Consider the following 15226-nt stretch of genomic DNA (forward strand, 5'->3'; position numbering starts at 1 on the left):
TGTTGCCAACAGCAGACTGGGCTCTGAGATGCAATTAGGAAATAATAAAGATGAGGAGATAGCTCTTCTAGTTATGCTGTGTATTCTCAAGAATGTCAAGAGTGTCTCGGGTTGAGACAAGATTAAACAAAAAAAATTGCTGAAATTAAGATGTTAATACAAAAATTAGTTAATTCATAAATGCATTAAACAATATCAATGATTGATTTATTGGTGTGTTAAACACTGATACTTTCTTCCAAATTTACAATGGCTGATCAAAATTTGTAATGTTTCCTACTAAAATTAGTGTAATTTACTATAAAAGTACAAAATTATTCATTTGGTTATTTTTTTTTCAAATAATAGACTTTGTTAACTATCAATATGTGATTGGAACTCAACCAGAGACCTCATCCACGCCTAGCCATTAAATATAGACTATGTTAGCCTATCACAAGTAAACTTCACTATCGTAAACTCTATATATATCAGATGTTTTCAAAGATGATATTAACACTTTTATTTTATATGGTTACCCATTTGTAAATTGACACAAAACCAAAGTCAAATCCCGCTGAGGCTTCGCACGGACTGAGGGCTTCTCGCTGCTACGGTTCACGTAAGTACTTAGAATAGACAAGAGAGAGAAAGCATTATAAAGTTGACATGGAAAACCATTTACTTAAAAGTTTTTATTTTAAACAGTTAATTGCATTTAATGTGAGTATAAATTTGAAATTAGCAGTTTTTATTGTAAGGATATATGTTTGGGCTTATTTTTAGAACAAAAATTATAACTTAATATCGTTATACTGTCAATGCTATGAAAAGTATAAATATCTTATCATAACAGTTGGTGGTGGTAAAATCCTTGGTTGGTGCAAAAATTGAGAATTGTATATATTTGTATCATAGTTTATATCTCTCCAAAGTTATAATATAAACCACACTTTATTCATGTCTATCTGTTATTTGGCTACTTAACTGAGGATCATGATTCATTATATTAATATGTATTGACTGATGAATATTGGTACTTTCATATATATATTTAATTATTTATGTTTTAAGAAGTTGGTTCTTTATAAGACACTGAACTATCTACTATTTTCTATTATTAATAATTTCGTTTAATATTATAATAATTTATTTTCACAATGATAATGGTGACGGTAATAATCTAATGAAAACTATTTAATTTAAGATCATTTCCAGGTTCATTTAGATGGATTAAATCGTCAAAAACCTATATGAAGGTTTTTATTATTTTCATTAGGCATTAGGAGCTTATTCTTACGCCTAAGCTCTTCTACAAGTCTGCAATTCGAAAGAAAACTCATAATTGAAAAAGAGCTTTATATAAGTTAGTTCTTTCGCAAATCTAAAACTCGAGAGAAAACAGTCTAAACTGAAACTATGTGAGTCTAGTTTATCGCCACGGGAGCGTCTAGCGATAAGTAAAACATGGTTCGTCTTATCGCTTTGCTTAGCCACATATTGCGAATCCACCGCGAATACAGGCGTAGCACGCTATGAGGGTGCGGTATGATTGATTTACTACGTGGGTTGCATGTTTTATAAGTACAAGGTTTTTTGATAGGTGTTTTTATATGTACGTCTTCGGATAAGACGATAACGAATCAAAATTTCGCCCTAATCATTTATTTTATTTTAGAAATAATATACAGGTACACAAATATATAAACAAACAAAACCGGCCAAGTGCGAGTCGGACTCGCGCACGAAGGGTTCCGTACCATAATTACATTTGTTTTATGGGAGGCCTCTTAAATATTTATTATATTCTGTCTTACTATCACGGTTCATGAGATACAGCCTGGTGACAGACGGACGCACGGACAGCGGAGTCTTAGTAATAGGTTCCCGTTTTACCCTTTGGGTACGGAACCCTAAAAATTAAATAAATCTTAAAATAACTAAGACTTCCAGCTAGATATGTGATTAATTTATATTGTGGTTGTGGGGTACAACGTTTCCGTATAACAAAGGCGTTTTCGTTGTACGAAAATTAAAAGTACGACCTATAAATGTTTAACAATCAAATATAACTCCAAGGCATGTCACCACGGCAACGGCAAGCCATAGAGATGTTTTTCAGTGAAGAACCTAATTAAAACAATAAATTGAGTATAGTTGTTCGGCGCTCAAAGTGCATTCTGGAACTTGTCATTCCACACATTCTGTGCCAAAGACGGATAAGATTATGGATATAATATTTAATCAAAATTGACATCTGAGCGGAAAAAGGTGCATCCACGACACAGCTACCTTATGGAACAACTGTAGAGCAATACTGTGCAGTGCAGCAGTTAGTTGCATAATGTCAGGGGGGCGAAACTGATCCTATTATTAGGGTTGGCACCACTTGACTCTTCTGCGTGCACATAGATAAGATAGACTTGAATTTTGACAACCTTAAATAGCTGAAAGCGATAGTGCCATACATTTGAAATGGGACAGCATGATTCGTCCCTGAACTGCTGTCAAACTTCGGTTTTGTAGGCAGTTTCTTTTCTGTACGGTACGGTTAGTACTATTATTTATTCTGTGCTAATGCTAGCATATTGCACAGCATTCCTCAACAAAAGCGCGGTGTGGATCCACCTAAACAAGTGCAAAATAGCATGGACACATTATGAAATTAATTTATAAAGCGGCCATGTAATTTTGCTGCAGAGTGCGTATATTAATGCATCGTCGTCAAACCGCTAAATCGGTACACTCCCCCATGTATCCGTCTTAGTGCCACGGTGTAGCGTATTGTTTATTGTCGCAGGACTCGCAGCAGGAGTCGGAGCCCGAGCTGCCGCAGGCGGAGCGCCCCAACGACCGCGGCTCCGGTAAGGGTAATACAATCCTTTATTATAAATAAATATTATAAACATTACAGGAACATTTTTACACAAATTAGGTCCTGCAATAAGCCAAGAAGGCTTGTGTTGTGGGTATTCAGACAACGATATATATAATATACAAATACTTAAATACATAGAAAACATCCATGACTCAAGAAGAAATATCTCTGCTCATCAGACAAATAAATTCCGTTACCCGGATTCAAACACAGGACCAGACCTTTTCTTTCTTCTTTCTTCCTAGCGTTATCCCGGCATATTGCCACGGCTCAAGGGAGCCTGGGGTCCGCTTTGACAACTAATCCCAAGATTTGGCGTAGGCACTAGTTTTTACGAAAGCGACTGCCATCTGACCTTCCAACCCAGAGGGTAAACTAGGCCTGGTTAGGATTAGTCCGGTTTCCTCACGATGTTTTTCCTTCACCGAAAAGCGACTGGTAAATATCAAATGATATTTCGTACATAAGCTCCGAAAAACTCATTGGTACGAGCCGGGGTTTGAACCCGCGACCTCCGGATTGCAAGTCGCACGCTCTTACCGCTAGGCCACCAGCGCTCCCTAGGCCACCAGCGCTCACCCACTAGACCAGACCGGTTGTCAATATTTTGCATTTACATTTTTGTTTTACCTGTCACTGTGTCAGTAATCAAAAGACAAATATCACGAGTCACAAATATCCTAAGCAAGCCAATATAAATCTTACCTGAGAGCTATAAGCTTTCTTGGCGCGTTGAGCACGATCACTCACGACGACTTAGGCGTTCCAAACGGCTAACAGTTAAAACACCTTCGCCTCATTCAGTAAACACATACTACATATATTTTTTTTTTTAAAAGACTAAAACATAATTGTGACATGTATGACACATTGGTTTTAAATGTATATAGAGTTAGACATATGGAAGGTAGAGGCAAGGAACAAAAACTCCTTAGGCAGAATTGTTGCAAAAGTGTCCAGCTGTCACTGTCAGCCATAAATGATAGTTACAATTCTCTCCATAGTAGCGCTAGAGTAGTTAAGAACCTAGGCGTCGTTGACGGAGTGAAGTGCGCTGTCTATGATTAGATTTTTTTTCTCAAAGATTCTGGATTCTATTTATGGTTTTTTGTCGGACAATTATTGTTCCTTGCCTCTACCTTCCATAGTTAGACCAAGCCGGCTGCGATTTTGATATCCCAGGCTGCACAAGTGTTATTTAAACGTCATAATTTCATAGAAGTTCGACGTTTGAAATAACACTTGCACAGTCTGGGCCACCAAAGTCGCTTGCCAACTAAGCTAGGTCTAACTCAAACGCCATTCATTTTCTTGTTAACAGCCGACAGCCGTGATCGCGAGAAATCCCGTGGAGGCTCCCGTGATCGCCGAGATCGTCGTCGCGAGTCCCCGCGCCGGGATCGCGAGCGTGATCGCCGGTCTCCCCGGCGCGACGACAGATCCAACAGGTAACCACCACAGTATTGCTGGAGTTGCAGGCCATGGGCTACGGTGACTTGGTAGCTTAAGGCGCAGGGTAGGGCAAGGCATTCTCCATACAAAACTTGTGCAAGTTTAATTCGTTAGTTTTGGCACTATAGCATTTAATTTCATTTTTTGCTTGTATATATTGGATATACGCAAAATTTTCTTTATTAAAAAAAAATACAAAAATTAAAAAAAAATACATCAAGCCCTAGCTAACAGAAAAATAAGCATATTTACCAAAAATAATAACTGTAGCGCAAACACAGACGAAGAAAAACGCAAAGTTTGTATGGAAAGAGCTTGCCCTACCCTTCGCCATACCTATTTCTAATTCATAAATAAATAAATAAAATAAATATTATAGGACATTATTACACAAATTGACTAAGTCCCACAGTAAGCTCAATAAGGTTTGTGTTGAGGGTACTTAGACAACGATATATATAATATATAAATATTTTATAAATACTTAAATACACAGAAAACACCCATGACTCAGGAACAAATATCCATGCTCATCACACGAATAAATGCCCTTACCAGGATTTGAACCCAGGACCAACAGCTTCATAGGCAGGGTCACTACCCACGAGGCCAGACCGGTCGTCATTCATACTTTGTTAATTATTTTATAATATAGAAAGTTATATGACGGGTGATCCAAAAGCCACATCACATGTTAAAAAACATAGTTTGTTTTTCTATCTAGTCTGCTGTAAAGTTATTAACCCATTCATTGCCGAAGACGCGAATTCGCGTCCTATGTATGTGTAATCGTAATGCCGAGGACGAGATTTCGCGTCCTCGAGTTATTTGTTTTTTTTTGCTAGAAAACAACTGTACTTAAATGCTGATACCAAAATGTTACTTTATTTATGAAGGATAATATTATACTGTTGCTGGTTTTTGGATTCAGTGCATCTGTAATTTTCATAATTCTTATCTCGGATGCCGAAGACGCGAATTCGCGTCCCATGTTATGTGTAATCGTTATGCCGAGGGCGCGATTTCGCGTCCTCGAGTTGTGTTTTTTTTTGCTAGAAAACAACTGTACTTAAATGCTGATACCAAAATGTTACTTTATTTATGAAGGATAATATTATACTGTTGCTGGTTTTTAGATTCAGTGCATTTGTAATTTTCATAATTCTTATCTCGGATGCCGAAGACGCGAATTCACGTCCGATCGTACCAACCAGTGATGTTTTTAAATATTGATACTAATTTGCAAAAACATGATATTAGTCTAATTACTAATAATATATACCTATATCTATCTATTATCAATAACTGAACTGCTAAATATTTCATAAAACAATATCAAAATACTTACCATTTTTGTCCATTATCTAAACACTTGCTTTAAACACTTTCTTTAACTTTTATAATCTTACTAAAAACCATTAAAAACTCATATACGTCTGAAGTATACGGCCGTCACGTCTATACTGAATACGTTTTCGACAAAAACTGTTTTTAGGCGCAAAAATTTCACTTACGATGCCGAAAACGCGAAATTGCGTCCTTGACAACGTAATGCCGCGGACGCGAATTCGCGCCCTTGAAATAGGTTAACCTAATGCCGCGGACGCGAACTCGCGTCCATGAAATGTTAACGTAATGCCGCGGACGCGAATTCGCGTCGTCGCGTGGAAGGCGGCGGCACTGCGTGATGAGTAAAAATATGAGGCGTCGGCAATGAATGGGTTAAAGTACTGATAGACCTTCTGTTCATTAAAATTCCATGGAATTATGACTGGTTATACTGACATCTTCGCTGGTTTTCGTGACTGTACCTAACATATCTCCCTGCGAAGAGCTGCGAGATGCGTGTGTGGCACATTAGTAGTTTTAGTTTTGATTCTCAGTAACAGTTGATACTAAACACAAAGCTAATAAAACTCATTTCTCACATATGAGTTTGGGATTGATTGGGAAAACGTAACTAAAATAGAAAGTTGATCAACTATAGGGACCGTGCGCGTTGGAGGGTCTGCCATCTTGTGGCCTGAATCGGAACCATAAACATGTACATTTACACGTCACGTGTTTTCTTGTGCATAGTAGGTTCTGCCATCTTGTGGGCTACATCGGAACAAATAACGTCACATTTACGCCTCGCGCCAAAAATCTGACGGCTCCTACAGTTCATGCACGCTCCCTATGGTTTTACGACATCCGCTTAGTATGACAATTTTGTGACTTCCCTTCGATGTAAGCCGATTCTACTGTACTTTTGGATCACCCTCGTATACACACGAAATCGTTCCCGCACCAAAAACCCTGGGGTATATTTTTTAAACGGTTTCAGAAAAAATAAAAGTATTTTGAAAAGCTTCTTTTTGTGGCAATTGTGGCAACGCCACAACTTTTCGGCAAGACCCAAAAGGACTTGTTTCTACGCCTATGATAATGCATGCGATAAATCGAAATTATTAATCTTATCACTATATAATACAAACAAGATCTGGTAACTAATGATATGCTATTTTAGCAGGATTATAAACAGCATTAAACAGGATTGTCCGTTCCAGCAACACGGGATGAAATTCCATGTCCCGTGACAGCGGTAACTGGGCATTTAGGATTGTAGATTATTTTTAGTTTTTTTGTTTTAGCCCTAAGTAATACTAACATTATTTTAATTTTTTAGGGTTCCGTAGTCAACTAGGAACCCTTATAGTTTCGCTATGTCCGTCTGTCTGTCTGTCTGTCCGAGGCTTTGCACCGTGGTCGTTAGTGCGAGAAAGCTGAAATTTGGCATGGACATATAAATCAATAAAGCCGTCAAAAGTCGTACAATAAAATCTAGAAATTTAATTGTTTTTAGGGTACCTCCCCTACACGTAAAGTGGGGGTGAATTTTTGTTTTTGCTTCAACCCTACAAGCCCACTGTAGTGTGGGATATCCTTGGAAAGGTCTTTCAAAACTAATAGGGGTCTTCAACAAAAAAACATTGTTAAAGTGAATATATTCTGAGATAATCGCTCCGAAAGAAAAAAAAATGTGTCCCCCCCCCCCCCCTCTAACTTTTGAACCGTAGATCCAAAAAATATGAAAATAATCGTGAAAGTAGAGTTTAAGAAAGACATTAAATGAAACTATAGCGGACATGGTCAGTTTAAATAGCTGTTTTTGAGTTATCGCAACGTAACAACAAAAAGACGTACTATCCACAGTTCATCCCTTGGTTAACAATCTACTATACTTTAAGCTTCAGTTTAGCTTATTATGATGGAAGATTAACTACGGAACCCTACACTGAGCATGGCCCGACATGCTCTTGGCCGGTTTTTTTTTTAAATAGTTTTTGTTACTCTGTTACTAACCAAAATATGGATACCTAATGTGTCTGAAATAAAGTTTTCAATTCAATTAATAGGCTTGAGAAAACTTGTCACAGATCGGAGAGACCGGAGCGCAGCCGCGGGTACGAGGGCTCCCGCCGCGGCCTGCTGGGCGACAGGCCCGACGACCGGCCTGACAAGGTATACACTACATAAGTCTATTATTATTAACCCCTCGAGTTCCAGACATGGATATTTTTTTTACTATTTCTTTTCTTTTGTGTTACTCGTAGATAAAATTTATAAATTTTTTGACCCCTCTAAGTTACACTTAAAAATTCATTTCAACACACTTCCTCGTAAAGTGGAACTTATTGAACCGCTTTTAGGCTCACAATCCAAAATATAACTCACGTGTGCTTTTTCATTATATTACAGCACTTGTTAGTTAATGTTGATCCGACTGTGTTAAGAAGGTTAACTGATTGCTAATAATGCTCGTATGTATGAAACCGGAGCCTTCTTAAATTGGTCGAGTCGATTTTACTACGCGGACTGCCGGGCCCGACGGCCGCCGCGGCGGTCGAGGTGCGGCAGTAGAGATGAAAATTCCGGAAAAAACGAACGTTTTTTTTTCGGGAATATTACCAAATTTCGTTTATTTCGGTTTTTTTTTCCTGTTTTATTCAGAAAAAATAAATACTTCATACACAATGCCACTGATGAGTCATGACAGTGTCAACGTTAATAAAATGCCAGAAACTAACACATTACACGTGCAACCTTAACCTGCCTGTTTAAATTCCTAATTAAGTACATATTGAAAAATACAGAAGTTTAAAAAATAACTTGTTTATTTCGGCTTTATTCGTTTTTTTTTGGAAGTATTTTAACTGAATATGCATTGTTTTTCGAAAGAACCTTGAAAAAAAAAACGAGCCGTTTGGAAATTTTCCCGTATTTTTCCGGGTTTTTTCAACGCTAGGCGGCAGGCATTATCAACACTGTATACTGTTTTAACTATTACAATTAAATTAAATTCAAAAAACTAAAAATTAATATGAAAGTTTCTTTTTTCCCCGCAAGTGTGTTCAAAAACGTCGTATGAAACGCGTGTGCATTGGTCATTACACACATCGGCTTTCTTATTGCTCGCTCGCTTACACAATATCGCCTCGTGAGTGACCAACGTAGCACACTTGTATCACAATGTACTATTCCAGCCGCCAGCACTCATGGAGCTGAAGTTCGGTGAGGGCGCGGGGACTGCGCGCGCGCACGACGCCCGCGACGCCGCGTCGCCCAGGTGACCATCTCATTCCAGAGCCCCCACACTGGCGTCTTCTGAGCGTCGGCGTCTAGACCGTACGGTTCAAAATGGCGTCGCGCCAACGTCGCTAGTAGCCATTGAGTTAACTAGACGCCGACGCTTGGGAGACGTTAGTGTGGATCTCTCTTCGAATCAGTATCAATGTCTTGATTTTTCATTTATCCTTTTAAATAATCTTTCATTACATAACGTTTTTTTAAGTACGATTTGCTTTTCCAAATTACGCCCGAAGAGTCATAGTACATAATGTGTTATATATGCATATCAATTCAATAAAATTTGAGGGGGCTTGTGAAAGTGTACTCATGATAGATGTCGCTTAACGCCTTAATAGGCCCACAGAGCGAGCATACGCGCTCTGTGTGGACCCGCCTAATGGATTGGGAAGATTGGGTGTTTTAGGCCTAACCCTCACGTTTTTAGGGTTTCTAGAACCTGTAAAAAAAAAAATGATTATACAATATCAGATTATCTTTGATACTTTATTTGTTAGATCAGTGAGTGAACTTCTGTCTCAGATTTTTCTGTGTTTTTTTCGTGTATGTTTTATTTACAAATTTTAAATTTATTTCGATAATTGATTAATGGTTTGTTTCGCAGATTTGTCGATCGCGATCGTCGCGACAGAGACAGAGGATCGCGAGAGCGTGAACGTGACAGAGACAACAGAGAGGGTCGCTACAGAGACCGTCGTGATGAGGACAGAAGGTATGGCTTGGTTATACATCTCATCTGTAGTACATGTTACCTTTACTTGTATGTATAATAACATTAATAAGTTTGCTTTCGTTACAATATGATTTGGAGAAATATTATTTTCACCACACCAACTGGTAACGGCCCTCTTGATTGTTCAAAAACTAATGAAAAAGTTGCAAAAACAATCAGATGCAAATTTTGAGTTGTTTCCTTATGTTAGCTGGTAGGATTGATTTTTATATAAATGATGATTTTGAATGATACATTTTTTATTACGTTCATAGATTTGATTTGGTTTGATTTTTTTGGTATTTCATAGTTAGTATTTTCCTCGCCTAGGTGTGGTGAAAAATTTTGTTTCACTCGGAGGCAAAGTTTGTTTAACCCTCGCAACGCTAAGATTCCACTTCTCAAACTACTCGCTATGCTTGAGGTTCAATTTTGGAATCTTTCGCTTGCTCGGTTATCAATATTAGCATGAGCGGTTAAGGGGCTACCAGGCCAAATTCGCTGTTTTTACGTCGCTATAGCATGCTTGAACGTTGTACAAACAATTAAGTTCTGTACATAATATTTTAGCTTGGACATTGTTCTTTAATTATGTCTACTGATATTTCAAAAAACATATCGTATCACAAGTAAAATGTTTTTCCGTGAACCCTTTTCTCGAGTGAAATTCTGTATAAACTCCCTTATTATGCAACGCTTAGACATGAAAGTTTAACCAATAATAATGATATACATTTCAATTACGTCTACCGATTTCTCAATTATATGAATAGTTTTTTTAAAATCAATACTATTCAATTTCGTGCGTTGCTACGGCGCGCGGGCGACGCGGGGCAGGCGCCGCTTGGCCGTCGGACGGGGAACCTGTGTCATGCGACGTGTGCGCAGTTATTCTGTCCGATTTTGAGTTTTGAGTGATGGGACACTGTTTATTTAAGATGACTTTTAAATGAGCGAACGGACGCAAAAATTCAAGTTGTCAAGGTGAAGAAAGGGGGCCTGGGTCGAGGGAGTTGGAACGCCTGAGATCGTTCAGATAACCTGAATCAACAAATTTGTCCCTATTCAACGCTTTTTGTCATAAACACAAAGATCACTCAAACGCCAAGCTCCCGGGCGCAAGGGAGCTAACGTAAACCTTAATCGAAAGTGTGAAGGTTACTTTGACAGCGTCCGCCATGACACCTATTACGACATACGGCACAACTAGTAACGACGCCTTTAGGTGTTCAAAAGTTATTGCACTTTACGTTGGGAGGGCAGTATAGATCGTTAATACTGTAAATAATGGCAAGTTAGTCCATTTACCGTGGTCGCCGTTTACCTAGGAATAGTTTGATAATAAAAGTTTAATGTTTGTGGTAGATCCCGCGAGCCCCTCGACGGGCGCTCGGCACGCGACTCGCGCTCCGGGCACGACGAGCGCCCGCGGCCACGAGGCGTCGGAGCCGCCTTCCCTCCCCCACCACAGCATGTCGCCGGGTAACTATACACACATCTCGTCACTACTGTATGCGCGCCACTCGCGCTCCGGGCACGACGAGCGCCCGCGGCCACGAGGCGTCGGAGCCGCCTTCCCTCCCCCACCACAGCATGTCGCCGGGTAACTATACACACATCTCGTCACTACTGTATGCGCGCCACTCGCGCTCCGGGCACGACGAGCGCCCGCGGCCACGAGGCGTCGGAGCCGCCTTCCCTCCCCCACCACAGCATGTCGCCGGGTAACTATACACACATCTCGTCACTACTGTATGCGCGCCACTCGCGCTCCGGGCACGACGAGCGCCCGCGGCCACGAGGCGTCGGAGCCGCCTTCCCTCCCCCACCACAGCATGTCGCCGGGTAACTATACACACATCTCGTCACTACTGTATGCGCGCCACTCGCGCTCCGGGCACGACGAGCGCCCGCGGCCACGAGGCGTCGGAGCCGCCTTCCCTCCCCCACCACAGCATGTCGCCGGGTAACTATACACACATCTCGTCACTACTGTATGCGCGCCACTCGCGCTCCGGGCACGACGAGCGCCCGCGGCCACGAGGCGTCGGAGCCGCCTTCCCTCCCCCACCACAGCATGTCGCCGGGTAACTATACACACATCTCGTCACTACTGTATGCGCGCCACTCGCGCTCCGGGCACGACGAGCGCCCGCGGCCACGAGGCGTCGGAGCCGCCTTCCCTCCCCCACCACAGCATGTCGCCGGGTAACTATACACACATCTCGTCACTACTGTATGCGCGCCACTCGCGCTCCGGGCACGACGAGCGCCCGCGGCCACGAGGCGTCGGAGCCGCCTTCCCTCCCCCACCACAGCATGTCGCCGGGTAACTATACACACATCTCGTCACTACTGTATGCGCGCCACTCGCGCTCCGGGCACGACGAGCGCCCGCGGCCACGAGGCGTCGGAGCCGCCTTCCCTCCCCCACCACAGCATGTCGCCGGGTAACTATACACACATCTCGTCACTACTGTATGCGCGCCACTCGCGCTCCGGGCACGACGAGCGCCCGCGGCCACGAGGCGTCGGAGCCGCCTTCCCTCCCCCACCACAGCATGTCGCCGGGTAACTATACACACATCTCGTCACTACTGTATGCGCGCCACTCGCGCTCCGGGCACGACGAGCGCCCGCGGCCACGAGGCGTCGGAGCCGCCTTCCCTCCCCCACCACAGCATGTCGCCGGGTAACTATACACACATCTCGTCACTACTGTATGCGCGCCACTCGCGCTCCGGGCACGACGAGCGCCCGCGGCCACGAGGCGTCGGAGCCGCCTTCCCTCCCCCACCACAGCATGTCGCCGGGTAACTATACACACATCTCGTCACTACTGTATGCGCGCCACTCGCGCTCCGGGCACGACGAGCGCCCGCGGCCACGAGGCGTCGGAGCCGCCTTCCCTCCCCCACCACAGCATGTCGCCGGGTAACTATACACACATCTCGTCACTACTGTATGCGCGCCACTCGCGCTCCGGGCACGACGAGCGCCCGCGGCCACGAGGCGTCGGAGCCGCCTTCCCTCCCCCACCACAGCATGTCGCCGGGTAACTATACACACATCTCGTCACTACTGTATGCGCGCCACTCGCGCTCCGGGCACGACGAGCGCCCGCGGCCACGAGGCGTCGGAGCCGCCTTCCCTCCCCCACCACAGCATGTCGCCGGGTAACTATACACACATCTCGTCACTACTGTATGCGCGCCACTCGCGCTCCGGGCACGACGAGCGCCCGCGGCCACGAGGCGTCGGAGCCGCCTTCCCTCCCCCACCACAGCATGTCGCCGGGTAACTATACACACATCTCGTCACTACTGTATGCGCGCCACTCGCGCTCCGGGCACGACGAGCGCCCGCGGCCACGAGGCGTCGGAGCCGCCTTCCCTCCCCCACCACAGCATGTCGCCGGGTAACTATACACACATCTCGTCACTACTGTATGCGCGCCACTCGCGCTCCGGGCACGACGAGCGCCCGCGGCCACGAGGCGTCGGAGCCGCCTTCCCTCCCCCACCACAGCATGTCGCCGGGTAACTATACACACATCTCGTCACTACTGTATGCGCGCCACTCGCGCTCCGGGCACGACGAGCGCCCGCGGCCACGAGGCGTCGGAGCCGCCTTCCCTCCCCCACCACAGCATGTCGCCGGGTAACTATACACACATCTCGTCACTACTGTATGCGCGCCACTCGCGCTCCGGGCACGACGAGCGCCCGCGGCCACGAGGCGTCGGAGCCGCCTTCCCTCCCCCACCACAGCATGTCGCCGGGTAACTATACACACATCTCGTCACTACTGTATGCGCGCCACTCGCGCTCCGGGCACGACGAGCGCCCGCGGCCACGAGGCGTCGGAGCCGCCTTCCCTCCCCCACCACAGCATGTCGCCGGGTAACTATACACACATCTCGTCACTACTGTATGCGCGCCACTCGCGCTCCGGGCACGACGAGCGCCCGCGGCCACGAGGCGTCGGAGCCGCCTTCCCTCCCCCACCACAGCATGTCGCCGGGTAACTATACACACATCTCGTCACTACTGTATGCGCGCCACTCGCGCTCCGGGCACGACGAGCGCCCGCGGCCACGAGGCGTCGGAGCCGCCTTCCCTCCCCCACCACAGCATGTCGCCGGGTAACTATACACACATCTCGTCACTACTGTATGCGCGCCACTCGCGCTCCGGGCACGACGAGCGCCCGCGGCCACGAGGCGTCGGAGCCGCCTTCCCTCCCCCACCACAGCATGTCGCCGGGTAACTATACACACATCTCGTCACTACTGTATGCGCGCCACTCGCGCTCCGGGCACGACGAGCGCCCGCGGCCACGAGGCGTCGGAGCCGCCTTCCCTCCCCCACCACAGCATGTCGCCGGGTAACTATACACACATCTCGTCACTACTGTATGCGCGCCACTCGCGCTCCGGGCACGACGAGCGCCCGCGGCCACGAGGCGTCGGAGCCGCCTTCCCTCCCCCACCACAGCATGTCGCCGGGTAACTATACACACATCTCGTCACTACTGTATGCGCGCCACTCGCGCTCCGGGCACGACGAGCGCCCGCGGCCACGAGGCGTCGGAGCCGCCTTCCCTCCCCCACCACAGCATGTCGCCGGGTAACTATACACACATCTCGTCACTACTGTATGCGCGCCACTCGCGCTCCGGGCACGACGAGCGCCCGCGGCCACGAGGCGTCGGAGCCGCCTTCCCTCCCCCACCACAGCATGTCGCCGGGTAACTATACACACATCTCGTCACTACTGTATGCGCGCCACTCGCGCTCCGGGCACGACGAGCGCCCGCGGCCACGAGGCGTCGGAGCCGCCTTCCCTCCCCCACCACAGCATGTCGCCGGGTAACTATACACACATCTCGTCACTACTGTATGCGCGCCACTCGCGCTCCGGGCACGACGAGCGCCCGCGGCCACGAGGCGTCGGAGCCGCCTTCCCTCCCCCACCACAGCATGTCGCCGGGTAACTATACACACATCTCGTCACTACTGTATGCGCGCCACTCGCGCTCCGGGCACGACGAGCGCCCGCGGCCACGAGGCGTCGGAGCCGCCTTCCCTCCCCCACCACAGCATGTCGCCGGGTAACTATACACACATCTCGTCACTACTGTATGCGCGCCACTCGCGCTCCGGGCACGACGAGCGCCCGCGGCCACGAGGCGTCGGAGCCGCCTTCCCTCCCCCACCACAGCATGTCGCCGGGTAACTATACACACATCTCGTCACTACTGGATGCGCGCCACTCGCGCTCCGGGCACGACGAGCGCCCGCGGCCACGAGGCGTCGGAGCCGCCTTCCCTCCCCCACCACAGCATGTCGCCGGGTAACTATACACACATCTCGTCACTACTGTATGCGCGCCACTCGCGCTCCGGGCACGACGAGCGCCCGCGGCCACGAGGCGTCGGAGCCGCCTTCCCTCCCCCACCACAGCATGTCGCCGGGTAACTATACACACATCTCGTCACTACTGGATGCGCGCCACTCGCGCTCCGGGCACGACGAGCGCCCGCGGCCACGAGGCGTCGGAGCCGCCTTCCCTCCC

The 15226-nt window shown here is 46.5% G+C and overlaps 1 protein-coding gene across 1 annotated transcript in view; it reads left to right on the plus strand.

The window, feature by feature from the left end:
- LOC133529289 (arginine/serine-rich coiled-coil protein 2-like) overlaps window positions 1-15226 on the plus strand; it is a 28583-nt gene that overhangs the window by 1634 nt on the left and 11723 nt on the right. The window contains 6 exon segments of the mRNA XM_061866985.1: window positions 2780-2849; window positions 4179-4305; window positions 7729-7813; window positions 8836-8918; window positions 9543-9650; window positions 11016-11132. Of these exon segments, the coding sequence (XP_061722969.1) occupies window positions 2780-2849; window positions 4179-4305; window positions 7729-7813; window positions 8836-8918; window positions 9543-9650; window positions 11016-11132 (590 nt within the window).

This window comes from Cydia pomonella, chromosome 20 (assembly GCF_033807575.1).
Source record: "Cydia pomonella isolate Wapato2018A chromosome 20, ilCydPomo1, whole genome shotgun sequence".
Classification (NCBI taxonomy): Eukaryota; Metazoa; Arthropoda; class Insecta; order Lepidoptera; family Tortricidae; genus Cydia; species Cydia pomonella.